The sequence below is a fragment of the Limanda limanda genome, chromosome 20 (genome assembly GCF_963576545.1).
Source record: "Limanda limanda chromosome 20, fLimLim1.1, whole genome shotgun sequence".
Lineage (NCBI taxonomy): Eukaryota > Metazoa > Chordata > Actinopteri > Pleuronectiformes > Pleuronectidae > Limanda > Limanda limanda.
Window position 1 is genome coordinate 12616002 of NC_083655.1, and position 26485 is coordinate 12642486.

Here is a 26485-nt window from a genome sequence, read left to right on the forward strand (position 1 = left end):
GAAAAGGTAACAGTAGTGCTGATAGTGCATAGGATACAGTACTGTAAGCAGTGACTGAAACCATGCAGATGTTTTTGATATGATGATATTTTTACAACACCTATTTTCCAGTCGAAATGTTCTCATCACACTTGCCACTGTATATCGGCTTAGATTTGGCTGTACTCGCAGTCCAGCATCCCTCAGCGCCAGGCTGTGGTTGACAACGTGGTCAACCAGTGTTGCGCGGATCTCATTTGTCAGATTCGGTCCTCTTTGAGCACCTTCTTGTCTTCCTCTTCCTCTTCCTCCCCTTCCTCCTCCTCCTCGTCCTCCTCCTCCTCGTTCTCCTCGTTCTCCTCGTCCTCCTCGTTCCCCTCTTCCTAGTCCTCCTCCTCGTCCTCCTCGTTGTCCTCGTTGTCCTCGTTCTCCTCGTCCTCCTCGTCCTCCTCGACCTCCTCGTCTTACTCTTTCTCTGACTCTTTCCATTGTGCTTGGAGAACGATGAACTCACCCACTGCTTTTTATAGTGCTTACACACCTGATTGTTGTGTCTACAATTAAGCAAACAAGTGTTTGCACACCTGATGACTGTGTTGAACCAATTGGTTGGATGGTGTGGTAATTTGACAGTCAGTGCTTTGGTATTGCAAGGACGTGACTTCATGATAGATTTTTGTGTGTAATGTATGTTAAGTGTGTTTAGTGTTTTGCAAATCACTGTGTGTAGAGTTTTGCAACAAGTGTGAGGTTGACAATGTGCTTATAGTTGTGCAAATATGGGCTGATGTTTTGCTTCTTGAGTGTAAGGTTTTGCTAATAGTGTACTACTTTTAATTTAGGTGTGTAAGCAATCCAAAAAAACTGTAACACATGTAGATGTAAATCACAGGAAATAAAAGATGAAATAATGAATTAATAACTTCATTCATCTCTTGATCTTCAACTCAATGTAGAACAAAAGCAAATAAACTTGGCTTGCCAATAGTTCTGACTCCAGCTCATAAACAGCAGAAATAGTTGATATCATATCTGTCCAAAAACTTGACAATCCTTTAGTGCGGTTGCTTTTGATCATATGGATGTCGGAAAATTAGTTTTGAAAAAGTTACAACCAGTAAAAATAAGTAGAAGCACATTTAACATTGGGCATAATTAATAAGCAAAGCTCTCCTCTCCCTTGGCCTCCAAAGGATTTTCGTTCTGAGCTACTTAGGATGAGCTGCTCGTAGGTCAATTGTGTTGGACTGCGGTTGACTGCGGGCAGATCTAAAATGTGAATGTGTGTGGGTGTGTGCATATCAAACAGTGTGTTGTTAGAAAAGAACATTAATGCTCATCAACATTTCCTGAAGAAATTAGTGTAATATCACAGGAATACCATTAGTAACGTTTACACCCACACTTAGAACTCAATCTGTAATTGTGTCTTTAAATTAAATACTTGATTTTTGTTGCCATCTTTAGTGTAAAGCATTTTTCCTAATAGCCTGATCTCTAAAATGCCAGAATGAGCTGCCTGCCAGAGCAAAGCCAGGAACCCAGTCAGCTGCTGCAGAGCCAGACACACAAAGCGATCAGATCCAGATATTGACTCAGTTTCCACTGCCAGAATCCACATCATGGATATATACTTAACTGTATTTTTTCAATTTCAATCATTTTAACAATAGCTATTGTCAAGCTGAGTAGCGTCATGGGAAATCATGGGAAATCGTTTTTGTCTGTCTATCTCTTCCCCCTCGCGTTTTGCTTCTTTTTCCGTCTCTATTTTCTGCATTATTAGGACTTTTAAGTGGCGTGCTGGGTGTCGCTCCAATCACTGCCGAGTGCCCCAATCACTGAACAGCTCCAGGCTGATGGAAGACCACGGAGAAGACGCTTACAGACACACAAACATGCTCGTAATCATGTTTGCACAAGTGTTGCCATACCTGTCACTCAGTCTGCTGGTGTCAAGCTCTTAGAGAAGATACTTTTGTCCTTTCCTTCCATGGGCCTTTGTTTCTCCTCAGCCTGGCTAATATTTACCATTCCTCTGAATCGGTGTTTGTCTGTCTGTGTCCCTGCAAGTGATTGTCGCCTGGCGTTCAGTTTTTATGGCCTGTAAGTGTTAATTTCCTCTTTTCTTTGCAGCATTTGCTCCCTTCAACACTTTGTGAATATGCATATAGGTCATATAAAACGTTTTTTATACTTTTTTTGTTTTTTATTAGGGGTAACATTAAGTTAACAAAAGCATACACTTACGACATTAAGGAAAATCATTGTCCCTCTAATATCCTCTCACTTCTCTCCAAACTAACCCTCAAACATTAACCATGCAAAAGACATTTTAGTCTAAGGGAACAAAATAATAAAAAAAATAACAATAACGACAGTTTTAACAACTGTACAATAAATATAAAAGATGAATAAATAGATCACAATTAAATGGGCTAGAGAGAAAGAAATCTGAAATTAAAACAAATGGTAACATCCTCGTCTTTGTCACTCGTCCTCTATCAGGGATGTGGACGGGTCCGCCAAACAAGTAATATCCTGCTGGATGGAGGAGGATGGAGAGAACTGAAAACAATAATGTTTAGTTACCTCGATGTTAATCTTTCCGCTGGGTAGGGCACTCCACAAGTAGAAATAACTATCTCTACACCAGGTATACCACCACCAAAATGGTGGAAGAGATTATTTCAGAAACATATCAGTTTAAGAAATGACCAAAATATGTGTGTTAGGGTCAACTGGAGATGCGTTCACAGAGTTCACATTTATCATCTTCTTGGGAGGAAAAGTTTAAAATGAAAAAGAGTCAGCCTCGTAAACCAGCACACCAGCTTTTGTCTGGATGGTGAAGCCAATATTAATCTTTTAGACATACATTTGGAAGAGCTTGGTCTCCCCTTTGGCACACTTCTCTGAATAAAAGTTTAATTTATGTGTGGAGTGCAGCTCCTCCTTATAAAGGATGAAATCAAGCTGTCAACAGAATAAAAAAAAATATTGGTAAGAGAAAGATGCTAGCACATGAATGGATAAATAAGTCAGGGCTAAACATGAATTTTTACCCATTGGAATCTGCCGGCTAAAAAGAGGAGAACATATTTTCAATGCAGCTCATAAAGATCCCCTATCCACCCTTTTGAATGCTTTTTCCAGCTGATGAGTATAACTACCTCTTTAGCCCTAATGGGGAATGTGTTATAAATAATATTTAGGAGCTGCCGTTTATTAGAAAAAGTAAGATAACTCTCTGTGATGCTCGACTGATCGTCTGAAATAATGTTCACCGAAACAGTGTTCGCACGGCATGCTTGCCGGTATTTTACCAGCTGCTTTTAAATGTGAAAAAGATTGATAGGAAGCAGACTTTCTGGGCTCCTTGCTGGGTTTTAATAAAAGTGAGATTGATGCTCGGAAGCAAAACGCCTGTAGAAATCCTTTGAATAGAGCTTACCAATTCTTTCATTTTGAAGGATTTGCCTTAATCCAGATTTGTACTAATAGAAAGAATTTCAAAGGTAGTAAGAAAAATATAAGAAAAACATGTCACTTTAGGGGCTTCTAAATTATACAGAAAGGCAAAGTGTACCACAAATTGGGATCTAACATGTAACGCAGATTTGCATTTTTTTTGATGAGTAAGGAGCCGACTTGCTTCGTCTCCATATTCATAGAAAGTAGCACATGCATGGAGCAACAGTTGTTTTTCTTTCTGCAGTGGAAATCAATTTAAACTCTGTCTCGGGGTCCAGGTTAATTAACTCTGAGTTGTTGTGTCCAGTGTTGTTGAACTGTATGATAAGAAATAATTATTTCCAAAAGCCCTGAAGGAGAAACAGTATTTTCTTTATATTCATTTCCAGGGAGCGATCAGTCGATTTTCAGAATATGTGATCACAAATTAATATGTCAAGTAATAAAGAGGAATTTAGCCTCCATATGAGGCAGATGATGGGAAGGACAATTCTACCATGACCACAGTTTGGTCCTAGATCACACCAGCTTAATATACGTTTGTTTTGAAAGACTTCTGTTGTTGTTTATAAAATTATCTATTTTGGTGTGTATTTAGTTATGTGAGAGAACAATAAATATGAATTTGTCCTTGGATAAATTAATATCCATGTGTCCACAAATCCTATTTGGTGAATTTATTTCAACGTGTCTTTGGACACTTTAGAGGGGCTATGTTTTTAGGACTGGAGTGGTCCAATTTATGGTCAATACCACTGGTCAAGGGCCCTTTTAATATTAAATATTGAGTATTAAGACTAAAATACTGAGCTATTTGTGGCCCCTCAGGACTCAGGCCCCCAAAAATGAAGGTCTGCAGGAAAGAAGTGGACTTCTTGTGGATTGATGTAGCTCTGCCCACCCATGATTTATGCGGTCAATTCTGTTTACCTCCCCAAATGAAGCCAGCAGCAGAGTTTGCCCCCTATCTCATACTCATGCATTACAGTATATTATTTGACAAAGTCCAACTCTATCCGAATGCCCTCAGAGCTTATTGATTGGCGTTCAGCCTGTCAGCACAATGCAGGTCGCTTCTATGTTACTTGAGCAAAATTCCTCTGCCTTTGCTGGAATGTCAAACCTTGTTTTCCATCACACCAAAAAATCACACCAAGGACAGCAGGACATTTCATCGTGAACTTGACACCTCTGTTACACAACCATTGCACGAACGTGGCCAGATTCCTAAAGACTGAAACTGGTTCATCTGTACAGGCGGCCATGTTTGCCTCTTTCCAAGAGACCTGCACCCTTTGGAGTCTCAGGAATTGCCTCTGTTGTTTTTGGCAAATGCATTAGATGTGCTTGAGATCCACACTGAGGAGAACCTGTGTAGTTCGTCTGGCTGGAAGCACGACTTAACCTAATTATTTAACATCATGCCGTCGTCACTCCTGCCCACCTTCAATTATTTCTATTGCTTGTTTAAAGGAATTAAATGAAATAATAGAAGAGGGACAGAATGCAGTATACTGAGCATTTTGCTAGGACCAAAGTATGGTATGAGAGGATTGAAGTGTTTGTGTGTATGTGTTTGTTTGTGCAAACATATATTGCACTGTATATTTGTAGATGTACAGTATGTTTGCATGTTTACGTCTCAGCGTGTGAATACAAAAGTGTGTGTGTTTGTCTGCATACAGTCCCCGCACGTTTAAATATGTTTGAGTATGTACTTGTTGAAATGTGTGCATGTGCTTTACTGCAAGTGTGTACCCACCTGCCTGGCGGTAAGAGTGTGTTCTGTCCTCGTTAGCCTCTCTCCTCGCTTCACTGCTGCAGGCACAAGCAGCGCTACTGTTTTAATCCTCCTCTCCCTTTATCTGCTTCTTTGTTCATCGTGCCCAAAGAAAATAGTCGTGTTTTTGTGTTGATCTCCGATTGATTATTGCTCGCTCTCGTCCCCCCCCTCCCAGTGCAGCCAATCAAGAGACAGAACACGTTAAATTCCCTTCATTCGGTCCCGACATTGTCCTTTCTTTTTCAAGTAAACAGACGTGAAAAAGGAACAAATAAAAGTTCAAGCAGTTTTATAGACATTGATATGCGTAGCAGACACAACAGAAGTTTTGATGGAGAGGGAGTGTGTCATCGGAAGTTGAAACATCCCAGTTGTCTGTAGTCATTGCTTTTTTTACTCTCTCAACATTCTTTCCTATCTCAGAGCTTTCTCTTCCTGGCTTTGGTGACTTGCCGTGACTTGACCCCACCCCACCCCACGAACCTTTCTCGTTCCTCTCGTCTGTAAAAAAAAATATTTTTTGGGGAAGCAGTAACAAAGGCGGGACCGATATCAGCGATTAATTGGTGGGATTGTTTGATGGATGGACAAAGGATCTACGTCTAGTGCAGATAAGAGCTCGAAATAAAGGGATAAATCAGATAAATGTTCTATTGTTTCATGTTTGAAAAATAACTCACATGAAAACAGCAAAAACAAAAAGTATTTTCCTCTTTCTACCATGAATAGATGGAACTTAATAGACCCGCACTGTTGGATTATTAAGGCTCCAAATATTTCTGTTCAAGGAAAGTTTTTTTTAAGTAATAACAGAGGTTTTTTTACCCATTTAAATGGACTTTCGGCAGAGTACAGAGAAAACACAGTATTAACGTGCTGAGAAAGAAGGTCTTATTATTGGATTTGTTAATGCTAGAGGGGCTTTCTCACCATCTTGGTTGGATTCGCACCTTATTTTTGATTATTCAGTGTAGTCCAAATCAACATAACAGGTATGAAGGATGCCTCGACCAAAAGAGGTGGTCTCGGTCACACCCGGTCACAGTGGAAAATGGATAGTTATGACTTTTGAACCAATGGCAGGAAGTCGAGACAGCATTAAGCAATATTAGAGAAAATATTAGAGCAGCAGCTTGTTAGATTGGATGCCCTCTTCGCCTTCGATGATATAATGTATATATAACGATGAGGAAGTTCATTACGTGTATTCAAACTAGTGTTGAGTACTGAGACTGAAGATGGTGATGCTAGTAGTAAAACCATAACAATGCTACAGTGGCAGTGAAATTCACAAAATTAACAGGGTTATTAATTTTCTACATTGAAACAGAAAAACTCTTTACCTGCTGAATTGACACGCAGACATCAGACAAGCCGCCATTTACAAATTGTAACAATCAAGACAACGACAAGCCCAAGGAAGTGATGATGAGAGGACGTACATCATACAAACGTCTCAAGTGTGTTCCCTAAATCGCAACGTGAAACCAAAACGAAAAAGATCACATGTAAACATTGTGATAAAGACATAAACCGTGGTCCAGATTTTCAGATGTGAAAACCCCCAAAAGAATGACACCATCCTGTAAGACCTGGTTCAGATTGGAAATATTAATAGTTGTTTCCACCTTTTTTGCGCAACTTGTGCAGTAGATGAATGCAGTAAGTTTCACATTTTTATCATTTTCTTTTTTATTACAGCAGTCTCTCTCTCTCTCTCTCTCTCTCTCTCTCTCTCTCTCTCTCTCTCTCTCTCTCTCTCTCTCTCTCTCTCTCTCTCTCTCTCTCTCTCTCTCTCTCTCTCTCTCTCTCACTCTCACAGAGGGGAGTTTGTTTACTAAGTGTTGTTGTTTACAGTGTCGGCGATGCCTCTGCAAATGGGGGTGTGAGCCAGATGTTGAAATAACCTCAGACTCAGCTCTTGGTTTTGCTTTAACTTCTTCTCCTGAGGCAGGATGTGAGTTACATCACAATCCAGTTTGGTCTGTTCCCTTGTAAGAGGCTACAATAGTGAAGTGGAAGCGAGAATGCTTTTAAAAGTAATGCGTTCTCGTGCTGTAATTTAAAATGTATGCATATCCCGTACAGTATGTGCAAGAATAGACAATAGCCACACATCTGTTACTGTAGCAAATGTATGTAAATGTAGTCAGTATGATGGGACTGATCAGTACAGTGGAGAGAGTATTGAGTTTTCATTTTTAATCAGAGAAGTAAAATCTAACTAACCCTAACCCATAATTGGCTGCTTTCCCCCCCGGTGTTATAAGCTTCGGCCCAAGCAATCATAAACATAAGCAAATGCCAATCGAAAATAATTTTTACCTCCGACCTCCTGTTTATTTGTTTACAGTGAATGGATCAAGTGGGAACACCGAAGTGCAGCGAGTGTGACGGGGAGCATTTAGTTGATTTTCCGTACCGCCGTGACTGTCGGCTGTCAGCCTGTGACAGCGCCTCTGCCCTTTAGACTCTGCTGGGTTTTAAAGCTGTCAACAGTGGTGCCTGACTGCTCGGGGACTTCGTATAAGGATGTTACTGCTGAGAGCTGTAAATATTATACTTGGGTAAACTGCTGGCTCAAAGTTTATGAAAAGAAACCTTTTTGGGCTCTTGAGGTTGCAGGGAATTGTATTAGTTATTTAGCAAATCCACTTATTCGCTGTTAACACGTTCACCTCTTAATTTAAGAGGCTGCTGTTTACCCTGAATTCACTGTTTGGTCACTAATTATGTATGTGTGTCCTTCCATCGTGTTTCTTTCTATTAGCTCTTTGTTCAAAGCCCTAATGGCCCAAATGGGGTTTCTTGTGGTGCTTGTTTGTTATTGTTTCCTCATAAATGGTTGGTGGTATTTTTCGACAATAAGACCAAGGCTAATAAAGCATTTGTCCTTCTCTTGATAATGCCACAACCTGGTTGTGGCACTGAACTTAATTACTTCCAGTTGAAGATGGAAAGCCATGTTACCAATATCCCCTCTTAACTCCAGCACTATGCTCTATAAAACACTATAGATTATTAGCTGAAGATTGCCTCCGCTGAAGCCGTCGCACACTAGATGATTCTTTCATGAAAATAATTAAAACGTTATTCAAATTTCTCTAAAACATATTCAGTCAATGCCCTTCTATCCAGTCTTCGATTTATGGATATATTGGTCTGTAGCCATTGCTCACAGTTTTTGTTATGTCTTTAAAAGGACTGGATGTAGGCGACATGAAGCTATAGGACCCAATCCCTGTTGAAGAAAATACGTGCACAACTGTCGCTTTGCGCCTGTTGACTGAGTAATGCCTTAAAAATTGTATTGTGATTCTCATCAAAACATGTTAAATTCATTACCAAGTAGTCTGACTTTCTTCATGTTTTTTGCACCATCCATCCATTTATAAATCCGTAATATTGTCTGATACAGGATTGATGTTTCCGAAATAATGGTTTTCCCTCACGGGATCAGTGGAATCTCTCAAAATGTGTATTATTTGAGTGCAACTGCAGGAGCAAAAATATGTCACTTTGTTTTTTTATTTCTCTCTCATTCCTCCTCCTCCTGCAGCCAGCTAAATCACTTTTTCCACGAGCTGAAAAAAGAAAGTGTCTTCCTCTGTCACCTCAGCAGAATGCTGCCAGAAAAACAAACCCACTACATCAAACCGTGACATTTCTTTCTGTTACTTATTAAACTCTGCTTGTCTTTCCAGGTGGATGCTATAGTGACCCTGGGCGGTCTGGCGGGCAGATTTGACCAGACCATGGCATCTGTCGAGACGCTCCACCACGCTCTGTCCATGACACAGCTGCCCATGTTTATCATACAGGGAACGAGCCTGGCATATCTACTCCGACCTGTGAGTGTATCACAAACACAGAGGACTAGTGAGAGCACATAGCCTTCAATTTCAGAGTTGAATTCCCACTCTGCAATGTTTTTATTCTGTCTACTTTTTACATCCACCGAGGAGGTCATGTTTTCAACTGAGTGCTTGTTTATTTGTGTGTCTGACTCTCTGTCTACTTGTTATTTACCAGAATCAGACAAAAGCTAACTGTAAGGATTAGCACAAAACTTGGTGGAAGGATACAGTCGGGGTTCAGGAAAGAACCTATTAAATTTAGGAGGGAATAAAGGATTTTTGCATAATTCCTGGATGTTGATGAAAGAAATCAGCATGTTGAGAGGACTGATATCTATGAACGTGTGAAATTTGGTGCAGATCCAAATAAATATCTGGACAATGAGTTAAAAGGGTGGACCTCTAGTGAGAGCCCTTCTTGATATCATTTGATTTACTCCCCTTTGAACGACAAAGCCAGGTAGCTATTTTTACAGGCATAGTGTAACACAACAAATAACTCAGACTCCTCACTCTGAATAGACTGGTTGTTGCTTCTTATTCCCAGTATTTCTCTTTGCCTGAATCTTAAAGTGGACATATGTCTGTGTAACGACTTGCATATGAAAAAACTACTGACACAGCCAGACCCACCTTCCCTTCACTTTCTGTTCTCTCTCAATACTGTTCTTTTACTTGTTCTGCTTCCACCTTGATTGAAGTATTGAACACTTTGTTTCTTTGTTAAGTAATCACTTCAAACACTCACACACACACTCCTCTGCTCTTACGGTGCCCCAATTTGCTGTTATGCATGAGAGAGAGAGAGAGAGTCTTTTTTGCTCCCAAATTGTTTTTCCTCGATGCCAGCCACTTTCTCATGCTCCTCAGTTGATTGAATTTACAAGTGGGCCGAGCAGCCTCCTTTTGGGAAATACACGGCTCTTGTTTATACCTCCCCTTCTCCCCCCCCCCCTCATGTTGTTTTATTTGCGAGATTGTGTCAGGGCCGAGCAGCTAACTGTCTCACGTTCCGATGGCACCCTCGTAATACATTTAAGTATGCACGTGAACTTCTTCCCGCATGCACTCCCTCCCCACGTCTTGTCATTATTCCGAAGGCGTGTTGTCATTTGCTGCTTCATACCTCGACACCTCCAATTAATCTTACTTCAGCGAGGGTAAATTAAGCTCGTTTGTCAACTCGGCTCCAATTCGCCAGCAACTGATGAACGCAGACGCCTGTACATGAAGGTGAAGGCAACCTTCGCGAGGCCCCGTTCGACTCGTTCAAGTTAACATCTGTAATTGAGGTGTTAACAAGTTTTGCCAAATATCCTCACCACCCACATTCCGTGCAATCAGGACTTTGTTACGTGCTCAGCTTCAGGATTTGGCGAAACAATCAGTGCATGCATAGGTTTTCATGTTAAATACAAACACTTACCCGCACAACAATCAAATTAAGACTAGAACTAAATTACGTCACCTGAAAAAAAAGCTTATGTAGTCTTAAACTTAGGCTTATTAATTCAATATGTCATTACATGACTTAATTTTAAAAAATAAGTAAGATCTTCTTCTTTGTTCCTTAATTTATCAAAACTCGTCTGTGACTTTTATGTGATCTGAGTTTTTTTTCCCATACAAAGCATCAGAGTGTTTTTGTACTATCTTTGGAACATATGTAGAAGGATTGTTTTTTCTATAGCCTGCTCAGGGCATTGTATAATTATCATGTCTTTTATTAAATCAGGGACACTGAAGAGGACTGCAGGCTTGTTTATTCAAAGTCCCTACATGTCTTAATCTGCCTCGGTCCCAAAGTGATGCTAAATTTACTCATTTTTGGTTTGATTAAAAGAAGAAGACAAAACTTGCTCTGAATTTGTCTGTTTAGTTTGTCTTTCCCTTCCTGTCTGCTCCGTCGAGACTCGCTCGGAGGACCAAGCCGAACTTGCGCCCCCGTCCCCCGAGGACACCTAAGAAAAGCTGTAGTGTGGGACAAACACTACACAGCGCTGTGTCAGCCCAATCCACGCCATAAAACACTCTAAAAGCACAAATTCACACTCCCGGTCGAATCTACAGGCTTGTTTACCTTATGCCCTTTTGAGCAGTGAAACTTAAGAGCTGATTTAAATGATAAAGTGTGATACCTGAGGTGCGTCCCCTCAATCCACCTCCGGCTGCACTGGAGCTAGTTACCAATATGGGGACATTCAAGTATAAAACTCTGGTCTGTACTGCAGTGAAAAATGTAAAATAACAGAAAACAAAATCTAACTCAAGTAATTAGATGTTTTTTTGGAATTAATTTCTTGCGTCCTGCAGTCAGAAAAAAATCATATGTAAAATAGCGTCCACGTAAAAATCCAATGACCTGCTCACACATATAATTACCTCCCAAATTGTATGCTAATGTACCATTATGGGAAAATTCATGACAGTCGCATGTAGGTATCTCTAATTGTGTTATTCATTATTTATTATTGAACACGAGCAATAAATGTTAAACCTGCTTTAAAATCAGCATTGTCATTGTGAGCATGTTAATATTCTGATTTTAGCATTTTGTCTCACCTCTATGTCGGCCTCACAAGGACAGAATGACTTTAGATTCTAGTGTAGTTTTATGTTTCTTATTCTCAATTCACTATTACTGCTATGCACAGAAGCATGTTTCCCCATCATGGCATCTGCAAACCGGTTCACCTTCATTGGAAGCATCACTATCATGTTTGAATTCGTCTTTTTTATGCAGCTTTATAAAAATCATTTCAATTGGCAAGTCTCCTTCGTCAATAGATAGTTGTAGCATGTGAATAAGTAATACAAATACAGTAATAAATAGAAGAATTGTCACATCGAAATATCCTTCAAGGTAAAAACAGAACATATTTTAAAATGTATGTTGAAAATTATAAGCATGTCTTAATCCATAGTACCCTTTTTATCAAAATGTATATTATTTCTACACTGTATATTGCAAACATTATTTCAATGTTTTATATTTTCCTCTGTGCATGTTTACTTATTTATAACTTTTTTCCTATTGTTTCTTATTTTTACTATCCCCTTTGCGGCAGAAGCAGGGCAAATTCCCTAGTACTGGAACTAATAAAGTTTTATCTGAATTCAAGCAAAGCTTTAGACTTATACCGGGCACATTTTAAAAATGTAAACTTTTTCCCTCTGACCTTCAGTTTCTGTCTTTCAGTATTTCAGTTAAAAAAGTAGCTATCGTGTTAAACCTGCAAAACGTGCATTCTCAAGTTTTCCAGCAGTGCCTCCTCCTTTTTCACTCTTCTTCATACACTGCCTCACAGAGTTACCCAAAGAGACTGTGTTTATATATAGAAGAAAAAACAACCTCGGGGATGTTTCCTGAATGCGGAAAGCTCCAAAGCGTCGTATTACCCATCATTCCCCCCCTCTGGCCTCGCAGCTCCAGGAAGCCGAGCAAAGGCAGCTCTGCTTTAAACGTGTCGCCCCTTCAAGATACCAAACTCTTAATTGAAGCCGCTGTCTGTGTTTGTCTTTATGATAGTGTGAGCCTCCTGTGATGAGTGCTAAGGCATAATTATCATAATTATCACAATTTAGGCGTCTCTGGCAACAGACTCTCTCCTCTTACCAGAAACGTGTATTTGCTTTGACAAGATGGAGTTGTTTTGCGTTCACTGTGAATGAGAGAAACTTTGTTTTGACCTTTCTTGTTTTTTGTTTTGACCCAGCATCAGGTTTTATTATAAGCTGCGCATTCAGAGCCGTGTCATAATTCAGCCTCAAGAGTCTGACACCACCTCGTACCTAGTTATTCAAAGGGATACCGTAACACATAGAAATTTTGTTCATGTTCATTTCCTGTGTACAGCACTTTATAAAAAGACTTCACTTGTACTCATGTCCCCCAGACACCACTGAACAACATTTGGAGCACTTGTCAACCTTCCTTCCCTTAACTATTAGATAATGTTTCTTTCTATACTAATAAAATGTGCTATTGTCGCACTTCTCATTTATTTGAAGTGAGCTATTGACTTCATAACATTGCAACCAGCTTTTCAGGTGAAAGGATTGCTTGGATGGTTTGGGGGTGTCACTACAAAAACAGTTTGACTTCCTACAGACAAAAGAATATAACTCAAAATGGCAAGGTATCCTTCTTAAGTGTGGGTTGTAGGTGGAAGTCGGTTGCAACTTTGACAAGAGCAATCATTTATTTTAATTCGCTTTGTTCCCTGGGTAGAGGAGCTAAGTTTCTCATTTGGGCCTGAATAAAAGAGTCTTGCTCTACATTTACTTTCTCTTTTAACTTGTTTCCCTCCTCATTGTTTCTTCCTGTCATTGATTCTGTCACGCACAAGCATGCAGACATATACTCATTATTTTCCATGCTTGTTGTGTCTACAGGGCAGCCACCGACTTGGAATGAACACAGGTCTGGAGGGGGACTGGTGCAGCCTCATCCCAGTGGGAGGGCCGTGCCAAACAATCACCACTGGACTCAAATGGAACCTGAGTGAGTTCCATTTTTTTCAGCTCAAGCTGTTGAATGAAGCCACAGCAAATAATCTCCTGCCATTTCTAGAATCGTCCGAATCTAAAGTCTTTCTTTTGTCCTTTTTTCTCATGCTGAAGTAACATATATAAATTTAGTATGAAGGTTCGTCGTTGATCTTGGAAACATGGTAAAGAACTTTTGATAAACTATAAGAAGTAAAGTAACATAGATAGACGACATGACTGCTCCCCATCAGTGAGGCCAAAGCATCTCATACGCTGTGGCTGAACCGAAAAGTCAAAGTACACGTCAACACAATTTTCATTTTGGGTAGTTAACATAATTTAAGTTTTCCAGGTAAGTTTAGTTTTACTTGTCGATATAAAAATTGGGTAAAACAACATGATTGTGAGCTATCCATGATATTTTGGCTTCATATGTGGATAGTGGGATGAAGTGGAGACCAGTCATCTTTTTATAAAATCCACGAGATACATAACGAGAGACAGCAGTATGTTCTGTGAAGAGAAGTGACGTACAGTGAAGGAGAATAAATTCTTGATGTTCCCTACACCCCCCCACGCACACAACAGTTTGCTGCCAGTAATACAAACTTAAATTTGCATCCACAGTGGACACTTCTTCCCCTGAATTTTCAACACACATTACGAGGTACTGCAGTGTCCACGTGCTACATTTGCTTCAGTCAAGGGACGCTGCATTTTTAACAAATTTCACATATTGGCGAAACATACATGCCACAGTGAGCCTTTTATAATGTTGAACATTGAAAATCCAATCAGACACCCATCTGAGGACCCCTGTGGTCTCACCCCACTCGGCCTTATGGCCAGCTGTGTTCTTAATGAGTTGGCACAGACCAAACTGCCGCCCGGACGAGGGGAGACTTGGACCTTATGTCAGTGGGGTTAGATAATGTGTCGGCCTCTTGGTGGGTGTCCACTTGTAGTGTCTGTAAGCGCGGGAGGAGTTTATACACTTGAGCGACCACCTGCGTGTGTCCTCACCTGTAGGAACAGCGTGAGTGCGTCTCAACTCTGGTTTATGAACTTGTTTTTTGTGTGTGTGTGTGTGTGCATTCTTTTTCATCACCCTGCAGTGTGCGGTATATTTACTCAGCACACCTGTGAGATGGCCTTCTGCATGGTAATGAAAGGGACTTTATACATGAGAGTCCTATGCAGATTAGCTTGTGATAACAAGATGCATAATTAATCACATGCATATTTAGAAGGCTGGAAGTAATGATTTCCCTCTGGGGTCGGGAGGAAAGACCAGAATATGAAACAACATTTTTTTGATATAAGCTCTTTTCGCTTACGTGTGACTGCTGCATGTACGGTTTGTATGAGTGGCAGCAGTGCAACTTGTGATATACTGTACGTCTTCATTGATTTGTGCGTCGGTTTTTACTGTTTGAATTTGTGCTCGTTCAGGGAAGCCAGAGTCAGCACTGTGCCATTCTCGAGTGACACTAAGACTCTTAAGAAGTCCAGTGAAATGATCCCCCGCACTTGGGTTCAAAGCGTTTCTGTGATGAAAAATGTATGATCTTATAAAGAAAGAGTTTTGGGCTGTCAGCCATTACAGCCTTGCTGGCCCAGAGGAGACTTCCTGCTTGCATCTCAAGCTTGTTTAAACTCCAGCTTTGAAAGAATAAAATTCTGCAATGATTCATGTTGTTTTGATCCCGAGCATAAATTTGCTATGAGTAGACAGTTATTAAGCTTCGTTTTTTCCTTTCATTCTTTAACTCCAGGGGAGTGTGTGGGATGAGATGAAACACCCATGGCACAAGTTAATTAAATCACGTGTTCCCTTTTTTTATGTTAGTATATCATGTATTTAAACTGTTGTGAAGTCAGACTTTTTACACATGTATGTTGACACAGCTGAGCTGCGGCTTTTAGTGACAGGGTGTCTTGTTGATTTTTATTACTTATATTCAAATTTGCAAATGTTCTTTTCAACGTCAAAACAACACATCTTAGGGTTTTATATTTTCAGTGCATACAGTGCACACTATTAGGGTGTGGAAAATAAATACAACAAAAACATATGGTGGTACTGGCTCTGTATGTGGTATAATGTGTGTACATATACTTATTCTCTGGTATTTCACATATTTAAATATTTTTTTTTAGAGCCAAAATTGTAAATGACAATATTTCCTACACAAAGTATAGAAACAACGAAACAAGCAAAATCCCATTCACCTCCCCTGAAGTAGTAGAAGAAGTGTAGTGGTGAATATCTACATAAAATACATGCATATATACCAGAAAACATGCGGTGTTTCAGATATAATGATATTATATTCACACTAACCAATGAGTAAGAAAATATTAGTTTAAGGGCAGTAATTATTTCTGGAGCCAATTTCAAAGCATTGGAGACTTAAATTAGAGTTAAAGGAGAATTATTACAAAATTAGCATTAGATGAGAGTAATTATTTTATGAAAGAAATTAGATGTTACATGTAAAATGCATGTATGTTTGGCCGTCTATAAAGGACTATAAGGCCCTGAGGCTTCCTCAATGCAGCACAGTCAAATCCTTAAGATCACGGCAGAACATCAACTCAGAAACTTCTACAGGCAATTTGTATACAGATCAGTCGAGGCGTAGACGTACATTTCATATGCGCTTAAATCAGCAATCAGGGATGGGGACATGGGAACTGGGGAGAAAGACTCTCGACAGTTGAGTAGAAACCATAACACGAGAATATTCAACCAAATGTTTCATGTTCGAGTGTGGTTGAACTTCTTGACACCGACCCAGGCTGCCAATACAAACTTCCTGATCACTGCTTAGTTTCATTTTTATGCCTCCCTGGACATAGATGTGATCTGAAATCTGACTGGTTTTCAAAGACACACAACTCTAAGGAGGTTGACGGATCTCTTTGTCTATTACCTCTATAAAATAATGAAGTGACTGCAGTATAGTAGAGGTAACAATACAGCAGGGAAGAATAAGATTTATTTGAAGCCATGTGCTTTGGACAGTGTGTATAATAATGTTAGTGAAAGGATAAGAGCATGAATCGTGGCATCTTTAGATCTGCTCCCACTCAAATAGCTGCTGTACTCTGTCTTTTCTTACTTTCATTCCCTTTGTCACTTTCTTCTTTAGCATCTAATTTGAATTCACTCTCATCTTGTCTCCGTCCCCCTCACACTCCTGCTCTCTTCCCTCCCATAGCTGTTGAATGTTGTGGCAGCTGTGGTACTGTACTTTGCACCCACTGCATGTTACTTTAATCATCAGACTGAAATGCCCCTGAGGAAACAGACCGTAAGTGTGTGCGTGTGTGTGTGCGTGCGTGCGTGCGTGCGTGTGTGTGTGTGTGTGTCGTTATGGAGCCTCACTTTACTGGTTTGATAATACACCTTCACAATAACAGAGATATACTTCACCGTTTACCTCCGACTTTGCTCTCGGAGTGCACTGCACAAACAATGCACACTGCATTTTAAAACCAACATGTCTATGCTGCGCTCAGATGGGTGCATGTGCATTTTTTATGAAAACAGCGTGAGCGCTGACGGGGAAAATGACAAATGCGTGAGTATGAAAGTAGCAAAAACACTTTGGTCATGCTTTGCGCTGCTTTGCACTGGGTGTAAGATAAAGGGCCCACAGTTTTACTGCGAGTCCTCCACACAAGTTTTGGATGTGTTTCTTTGTAAATAAGCAGGAAGGAGATGTTACTGTAGACTTCTGAATTCATTGTGATGCTGCCATCATTAGTTGCATCATCCATAAATAATGGATGATAATCTGTTCCAGAAGCAGACCTGCAAGTCCAGGACATGACACCTGCGCCACGGTTCACCAATGAGCTTTTATGCTTTGGATCATGAGCACATCCTCTCTTTCTCCAGACTTCGAAATTTCAATCACTTTGGTAGAGGTCCATCGTGGTCTCATCAGTCCAACATTTTTTTTTCGCAGTTCATCTCTTGAACTTTGCAAATTCCAATTTAGTTTTTTACAATTCTTACTGTGGATGAGTAGTTTGCATCTCGTGGTCATCTCACGGTGGATTGGGGTTTGCTGTTATTACCTGTTCTCTTTAGCCGATGTCTAGTCTTCTTTTCTTCCTGTGAGAGCTCTCTGGTCTTCATATTCGATCATCCTTTTTTATCAACAAATGCAGTCTTACCAGTGGAGACCGTAGGCCAAAACCAAGAGGAGACAGTCAGAGCTATTTAATGTGTCCAAAATCTAAATCTAAAGGGCAACAGCATGAGCAACATAAACACATGTCAGTCACATATCAGTCAGCAACCCTCAAAAGGATAAAAGTAAAGATAATGGATGGATGAATGAAAAATATGACTGAAATAGAATAAAGTAAATAGAAGATAAAACTCTTGTCTTGTATCCATTGAAGGGTACAGCAGAATGTCCGGTGAGATGAAATAAAAGAAGGGTGCTGTAGAAATAAAAACAAACGGAGAGTTGACGGCGGAAGTGGCTGAAAAATAAATTTGAGAGAAAAAATGATTTGGGGTAGAGAAATGAGAGCAGGGTGAAAAGTGGTTGCCACGTGATGACTTATCGGAGGTGGAGAGACTCGGAGGCAGGTATGCCTTTGATTTGATGTTGGAAGCTGCTGACACACAGCAGGGAAAGGAGGATTACGGAGGTAGCCGGAAAGTGCTCCGGAGCTTTTTAGTGGGAGCTTGTATGCACACACACGCAGGCAATCTCAACTGTAATGTAGTCAATTTGCAATAAAACGTATTTTTGTCATTCCTGTTTGCTTAGAAATCCTTTTTTTCCCTGCTTCCCTCATTTATTCCTCCTCTTCTGTGCTCATTATTTTTATCTTTTTGACTAATTGATACCAGATTACAGAGGTTCCCCGGGTAAGATGTTTGCAGGAGAGCCAGTTACAGTTAGGTCCTTTTTTTCCAACTTCCTGTTATTGTCCAGTCTCTGCTGAGAGCAAAAGTCTTGCATTCAACTAGCAATGCACGATTAATCGCATAAAAAGCAATATCTTGACAAAAACATTTATGCGATTACATTTCCAACAGAATCGTATTTTGAAAGGGGAATCAGCTGCATTTCAAAGATTCAAAAGCATCCCATAATGCAACATTATCTTTGCTTTCTCCCTCAGCCAATGACTTTTGTGTTAAGGACAGATAAATAGAAAAATTAAATGGATCTAAAGGGAAACGCCTGCTGATCAGTTGCAGATCTAGGATGCCGAAGTTGCTGATTCAGTAATGTGCACATTTAAGTCATTGCTTGTTTACTGCTACCTGAGAAAAGCCACACATCCTTTAATGTGCTTTGAAAATGGTTACTTTAGGCAGATTGTGAACTCCAAAAAAGATTAGAAAATAAACTGAATTGTTTGTATTGTTGTTGAGTGAGTATTTGTTTTTAAAGACTGCTGACAGAACAGGGCCGCTTCAGGGACCAATCAGATTTCAGCTGGGGCCAGTGCCCCCTTGGCGTTGGGTTCAACTTAAATCTGCAGCCATTCTTGGCCTGGATTTATTGTAGAGAAAATATTAGGCTGTATAGAAGTGTTACTGCGATGCTGTGACCCTTGGCTGGATATTTGTGCAGACCTCTGGCTCTCTCAACCGTGACATTTGCTTCTTCGAAAACAGCGATACTAGGAAAAGTTTGTTTTTCATCGGGTGACCGAAACAACAAAAAGAAGATTCTATAAAGATGCTCCACCTTTCCCTGCCTCCGTCATGTTGACAGTTTGCTGCACACGCGTCCGTCTTGCCCCTGACCAGGCGTCCACCTTCTTTTTCGAATGAGATGATTGAGACAAATGATACGATTACTCTTGGTCAAGGATGGTTTGTCTTTGATGCTACTCCTCCTGCCCGGGTCTCACTGCAGCAGCAGTTTTCTTGTGGCCCCTGACATCTGCCTGGACATGCTTCAGAGCGTCTGCTTCTTGCTCAAATGAGTCTTCTGTTGTGAGGAGCTCTCTCCGCCCCCATAATGTCAACGAGGAGGTGGGAAGTAAAGCTGTGTACGCTGGTCTGCCTTTCTGTAGGAGAAGCGGTTGCTCTTTTCTGATTCTTTTCAAAATATATATAGTTCAGATTGGACAGTTTGAATTAGCTTGTTGGCTCAACAACTGATGGCCCTGGGAATCACGTCTTACTCTTGTCCTCATGTTTTCTTCAAACGTATTCTTGTGTTTTTGTTCAATTTGAGCTCTCCTGATCTACTGCTGTGCTGCCGTCTCGTACCCTGTTATCACAAGTCCCTGCTTTTGTTTGTATAAATTGTCCTTATTCTAAATGTCAAGCATCCGTTTCTTATAAGACAGTGGCCATCTGTGGGGGATCTATCCCTGTGTTTGTTTTCAGCTTCACGTGCTTATTCCACCTGTGTCTAATTCAGCCAGTAATACAAGACATGGAATTCACATTACACTTTTCAATTGGACATGTGCGAAATTGTTTAATTCTCACGAGGGGTTGAAACAGGCCGACTGTGAACACCCCCAAAGGAGGTTGTTTTTTGTTATGTCTATTGTTTTCACCCTGGGCTTTAATCACAGGCTGTGTTTTTAGTTGTCTACGCTAAAGTGAAAGTGCAGTTCACACAATATTCACCTCAATAATTTTGCTTGCTCCATTCCAATAGGACTGGGCGATAAAACAATAATTATCATAACATTATTTTCATCAATAGCAATACAACACAAGCTCAATATGAATTGACTACAACAAACAGTGAGGTGTAAACAAAAAACTTGTTCAGGAGCAAAAATGAGTCTTTAAATCTGAAAGAAATAACAATGTGATGATTACCAATATCTGTTTATAAGAAAATTTTGAACTTGATTATTGGCCTCATCACCCAGCCCCACCTTCCAAAACACATTGCAAAGTTTCGCAAGAGGTTGCACTTTGAATATCTGTAGCGTAAGCAATGATGTAACCACACTAAAAACATTTTTTCTCATATCATTTACTGTCTGGGACGGGTACTGGAACCTGGTATTAAACCGGTCCCAGTGCTAAATTATTAAAGACTTTAATCATAAAAAAGCTGCAGCGATGTCGTTTCTGCTCTTGGCACTGGAAAATTTAAGAAAATAGATAGATCCTCTTTATTATTGCTACATAAAGTTTTATCTTGCATTTTTGATCTCGCCAACTTGTTTCCGATTAAAGGATTCATCTCTGACTTGGCTCAATCCAAAACTCTGACTTACTTTCTCCGTCCGTCTCTCTCACACACGCTGCAGCGCCCGGCAGGACACGCGCTCACCTTGCTGCTCCCAGTCGCAATGACAGAGAGAACTAAATATTCAAATGTTCATTTGCCATTCCCTGGAATCGAAGCTGATGAAGCTTGTTGCCACAAGTGCAGCAAAGTGTTGAAAGCACTGAAGACACGAGCAATCTGCCGAAGCATCCGGTGACAGTCCATCACGCAGGCGGAGAAATGCACCGTGAGCCATTTTCCTTCACCTGGCTCAGAGTTCATCTGTCATCCAAGCAGGAATGTTAATGCCTGATAGCAGCCTGCTGATTGTTGATAAATTCTGTGTGAAAGAGAGCATCTCTCAGAGTCAGGGCATCATCTGAGCTGTCATTCAGAAATTCACAGTTTCAGTGTCAGATCAATCAGAGACAGCATCTGTTATTTGGGAGCTGCAGGCAAAATACTAAAGTAAAATATTGTCAAAGAAAAAGCCTCAAATTCTTTTTTTTTGCTTAAACGTAGATTGGGTAGACACATAAATAACAAAAACAACAGATAAATGGAAGTAGTGTGGACTTTATGTAAAGATTGATTCCAAAAGTGAAGCCAAAACATATTGATCGCCCCCTGGTGGCTGGCTGTAGTATAGATCATAAACTCAGCCTCTTCCAAGTACACACCAAAGACCGTTTTTCTCATTTTATGTAGCTCTTACCAAACTGATGTATTTTTCAATAAATAATATATTCATATCTCCAGTAAGTTTGGTTTGATTATTCATTTGATGGCCATCTTTGTGTACAGCCTTTGTAGTATCGTTTAGAAAAGTCGGGTCAGACTGGGTAGCAGATACCAGCTATTATGCAAAGTGAGGGTAAGTTCTTTGCTCTCTTGATCAGTCATGCCCGGGCACATAAGCCCAGATCAAGCACTTTATAGGCCGAGCTCCGATCTTTCACGAGTTATTCCTGCAGTAACACTTTAAGACCCTGACCAATTTATTTGCATTAAACAGCTCTAATCTCTGCTCATTTTTTCGATGCTGCTGTGCATTCCTTTGCCCTTGCTGTACCCTGCAGAAAATAAGTGGCACTGTATCGCCCACAGCAAATAACCACTGTACTATTAATCTGACATAAAGGGATATCATTGAGTCGCCACAGCCTTGAAGGCAGGAGAGGATTCACCCACTGGAAACCACTGGCATGTGCAGCTCGAGTACAGTAACCTTCAGATCACACTGTGCTTATGTGAGTGCTCATTTGAAGGTTTGTAGTGTTATAAATTGAATGAAGGGTTCTAGGTGACTTTTTACACCATCCCGCAAAAACATGTTAATTGAGTAAATGTATGTTTCTATGGTGAACCCTGCCTTTGTGCTATATTTATGTACTTTCACAGCACACAGAGTGAAATGATCCTGATCCTGAAGCACACACACACACACACACACACACACACACACACACACACACACACACACACACACACACACACACACACACACACACACACACACACACACACACTCACACACATTCACACACACAGTGATCCTTTCTTTATAGTTAGCAGGTAAAACCGCAGCTTTGCTCTGTTCACATTTTTGAGATATTAATGACAAATCATTTCATCACCTGCAACCCAATCTGCCATTGTTCATGTTTATGACCCGACCAAGCCACTGATTATATCTGCGACTCCCACAAATTACACTTTAATCACTTTTGCTCATGTACAGGCAAAGTTAAAATGTTTTTTTTCAAAGCAGACATTTACATGTGGTGGCTTCTTTATGAAGCCAATGCGGAGCGCTCTAGGTCATCACTGTGTTGTTAAACCAGGGTAACTTATTGTCGAGGTTGTTCTTGTAAACTGTGACTGAGTAAGTACGGTGAAGGTGAGTTATAATATAGGAAGAAACTCAGAAAATCCTCGCACTTGTAGTCCCCTGTCAACTTTCCGCTCAGTTTGGCGTTTGCATTGTGATTAATTATTTACCACGATTGTTTAAAACATTTTCTGTCATCCCCGGGACAAAGTTTTGAGTCCTGTATTTACATTGAATCTACTATCTAGCAGCATTTGGCATTAAAGGTTGCAGAGCTACACATATTTTCAGCTTATCAAACCTTACACTCATGGTATATTGAACTGTCTGTATTTTCTGCTTTTTCAGCCTCGAGAAACAACCCATGAAGGTCATTGTTCCCCTTAACACACACCTACACATTGGGGTTTTTGTCCTTGAGCCTTTCCATCTGAAGGACCAGTATCACACAAGTGGATTAAGCTGCACTAACGATGATCTATTACCATCTGCAAACAATGAACAACACCTTCTTATGCCAAATACACACATATTATTACACCATTAAGTGTTAGATCTTGTCATCGTAAGTTTGTGATATCACCCCATAAAAGGTAAAGTAAAGTAGGTGTGGCTGCATGATGGAGAAATAGGGGTCCGTTGTAGGCCTTGATACGATGCTGTAGTTCAGAACTATTACCTCCTATTTAGCCTGAACCAGACTGAATCCAATAACTTTTCAGTAAGGTGGACTTTAAAACTCTGTAATTATCTTAAAAGCCAGAACCTGTTGAAAGGCTTGATTGTTGCTTAATGTTTTATTTTCTTAATTTTCCCCTACTTTAATGGACATTGCTTTTCTAGTGTTTATCAGTGCATTTAAATTAGAGAAATGGAGGCTACTTTTGGGAACTTTTCTTGCCAGTCATTGAAAGGATTTCTAAAAAAAAACATTCCTTCTTTTTGAAAGAACTCGGGCTTATCAGACAAGCGAACAAGAGTTGGGATAAAGAAGATGAGTGAATGTTTTGTCGAGCACATTGAGTTTAGTTTAAACGGCCGGTGCATTAAAACTATAGCCTCTGGCTTTCCAGGACAGCTGTCCGCCATAACTTTCTGTGGCCTGTGTCAAGAGTATTATGATCTTTGTCAACCCCAACCACTACGACAGCTTAAAACCAGAGAACGAGGTTGTTATTTTGTGAAGTAACGATTGGATTATATCGCAAAATAATGTTTTATGGTTTCTGTCTTTTTGAGTTATTTTTTGTTTGTTGAAGAGTTTATTTTTCCAGTAAGTTTACAGCTGAGCCTGACTCACAATTGGTTGAATATAACTAATGGTGGGACCTTGCTTCTACAGCACTATCACTACTTCACAGTGTTTTGCTCCAAATGACGTCAACAGCACAACATGGGGGGATCCATATCCAGGATATTTTGGCTTTATTTTTGTACAATAAGAGGAAGTGGAGAAGCGCTGTCAATCTTTATATACATTCAGATGTCTGGTGACCTGCACTTGTAGTTCAGCCTCCACACGACAATTTGTGCGACTTTAAAATACGACGTCTGAACTCTGGCACACACTAACATGTCTTCAGTGGTTTTGAAGTCCATTGTTGAGCCCACTCAAAACCGTAGCAGCCACAGTTTAAATGAGCACGACATGCCTCTGGCTTTATGCTTTGTCTTTAGACATCCGTTTCTCATTTTACCTTTCGGCAGCAATCTATTATGTTCCTTAAGACGTAAATTGGGGTCAGGAGCTGTTGCCGGCAGATGGAATTTATCCAAGTTTACATTTTAGGGACATTTAAATAACCCCAAGACTTTTTTCCTACAAGTAGGTGCCAAAGCTGTTGGCAATGATAATGGTGATGAAGGTCAGTTTGAGCCTAGGTCTCAATCTGTGTGTGTATTGGGGAAAACCTTAGTCATTCCTTTGTGACTCAGCCTTCTCCCATCTTCCTCCTGCAGCAACACAGGCTGAGCTATGGCTTCTGGCATAGTGTGTGTGTGTGTGTGTGTGTGTGTGTGTTAAAATCTGCTTATCATTATGTTTTTGGCTTAGCGTAGATCATAATGAACGAAAAATTGGAATAGTTTACAGCCACAAAGCAACTTTTCCCTCCATATTGTGTGTGTGCGTGTGTGTGCGCGCGTGTTCGGGGAGTGTATTTGTGGGCATACATGTGTGTCTGTGCACTGGTCTCTCTCACTGTGCTCTCTTTCATTTGTGTCTCACTGTGTCTCACTCTCCTTTTATGTATAGAAATATGTATGTGTGAGTGTGTGTGTTACGCTTGTGACAGAAAGCCAGAGAAACTTCTGTGGACCATGAACAATGGCTTTCAGCCCACTAATGACAGGAAGGCTGAGGAAGCTTTTCCTCTGTAAGGTTTCCATTCAGCTTGATATGCAAATAAACTGTAACTTCACAACACCGGTTATATCCATGCACCGACAAGCGTCAGAGACTCAAACACAAGCACAAAATAATACAAGTATACATGCACACTGCAACTGGGTGATAAATCAATATTACAGTGATATTTAACTACAGCTAAATTGCATGAATGCTACAGAAGAAGACTGTGTCGTTAGATTCATCAGGTCACGTTGTTCTAATACAGAAGACAACGAGAGAAGGTGAACGTTCTCCAGCATAGTATTACTTAGTTTATGATCCCAGAAGCCAAAACCACATTTAAAAGAGGGGAATGCCGACTTGAAGTGGAAATAGCTGAAGTTGTCTTTGTGTGTACTTGAAGTCAGTTTTACAGGAAAGCTATAACAGACTGCTAACACACTGTGTCAAGCTAAATTAGTTTGAAGTGAAAAGTTTAGTCCACAGTGTTTGTCCACTGTAAATAGGGATTCATGCTGTTTTGCTATCATATTCACATTATAAATATTTCAAAGTTTGTCAAGACAATGTCACAACAAGCACCGTTTAGTGGCTGTTGTTGAGGTTTTGCACGTATCACTTTAAAAAGGTCTGTCACTTCTCCACTGAATTGTATTTACCTCTCGCTTGCTGAGCTAAACTCACACACACACACACACACACACACACACACACACACACACACACACACACACACACACACACACACACACACACACACACACACACACACACACACACACACACACACACACACAAACACATACTCACACACAGACATACAACCAGAATGCATTGTTTAAATAATCATCAAAATGATAAAATATTAAATGACCCACCACATGTATCTGCACAAAGACAAAGACACACACACACACAAATCCAACGTGGACAGGTGCTGAGTTTGATTGAAAATAAAGAAGAGGAGGAGGAAAAAAAATCCTGAACACAGATGGATTACAGCTGCAAAGTCTCAGAGAGAGGCCAAGCAATTGAGAAATCTTAATTAAAAGTAAACTTTGGGTAAGATTACAAAAGCTTGCCCTCACTGTTAATGAGAGGAGGCTGTTTATGCAATGTAAGCCTTCACAAACACATCGGCATGCAAATGATAGTGTTTGAACAAGGACTTAACTGCATATGTTTCATATTTTTAGTTACATCCAGAACATGAATCTTGAATTGGAACATTAACATGCAGTTTATTGACTTGCAGAGTGAATAACATGTTGCATAATCAGCTGATCCTGGAACAGAGCAGGTTGCATTAAATTTGATGGACACTTTTTCTGACCTAAGGCCTCCTTATGAAAGCAGCAGTGAAGCATTTGTATACAGTTTTCCCATCAGCCGCTATAAGGCTTTGCTGATACTGATACGTACATACTCTGTTGACTAAAGAAGCAGGGATTTTCCTTGTTTTGAAGTTTTAAGTGCTCTGATTCCTGGTTCAAA

At 40.2% G+C, this 26485-nt stretch overlaps 1 protein-coding gene across 3 annotated transcripts in view; it reads left to right on the forward strand.

Annotated features, from left to right (window-relative positions):
• Positions 1-26485, forward strand: part of LOC133026961 (thiamin pyrophosphokinase 1-like) — a 69739-nt gene that overhangs the window by 34462 nt on the left and 8792 nt on the right. For all 3 annotated transcript variants that reach the window (XM_061093963.1, XM_061093964.1, XM_061093965.1), the window contains exons 7-8: positions 8941-9087; positions 13489-13597. In XM_061093963.1, coding sequence (XP_060949946.1) covers positions 8941-9087; positions 13489-13597 — 256 coding nt within the window. The remainder of the gene's footprint in view (positions 1-8940; positions 9088-13488; positions 13598-26485) is intronic.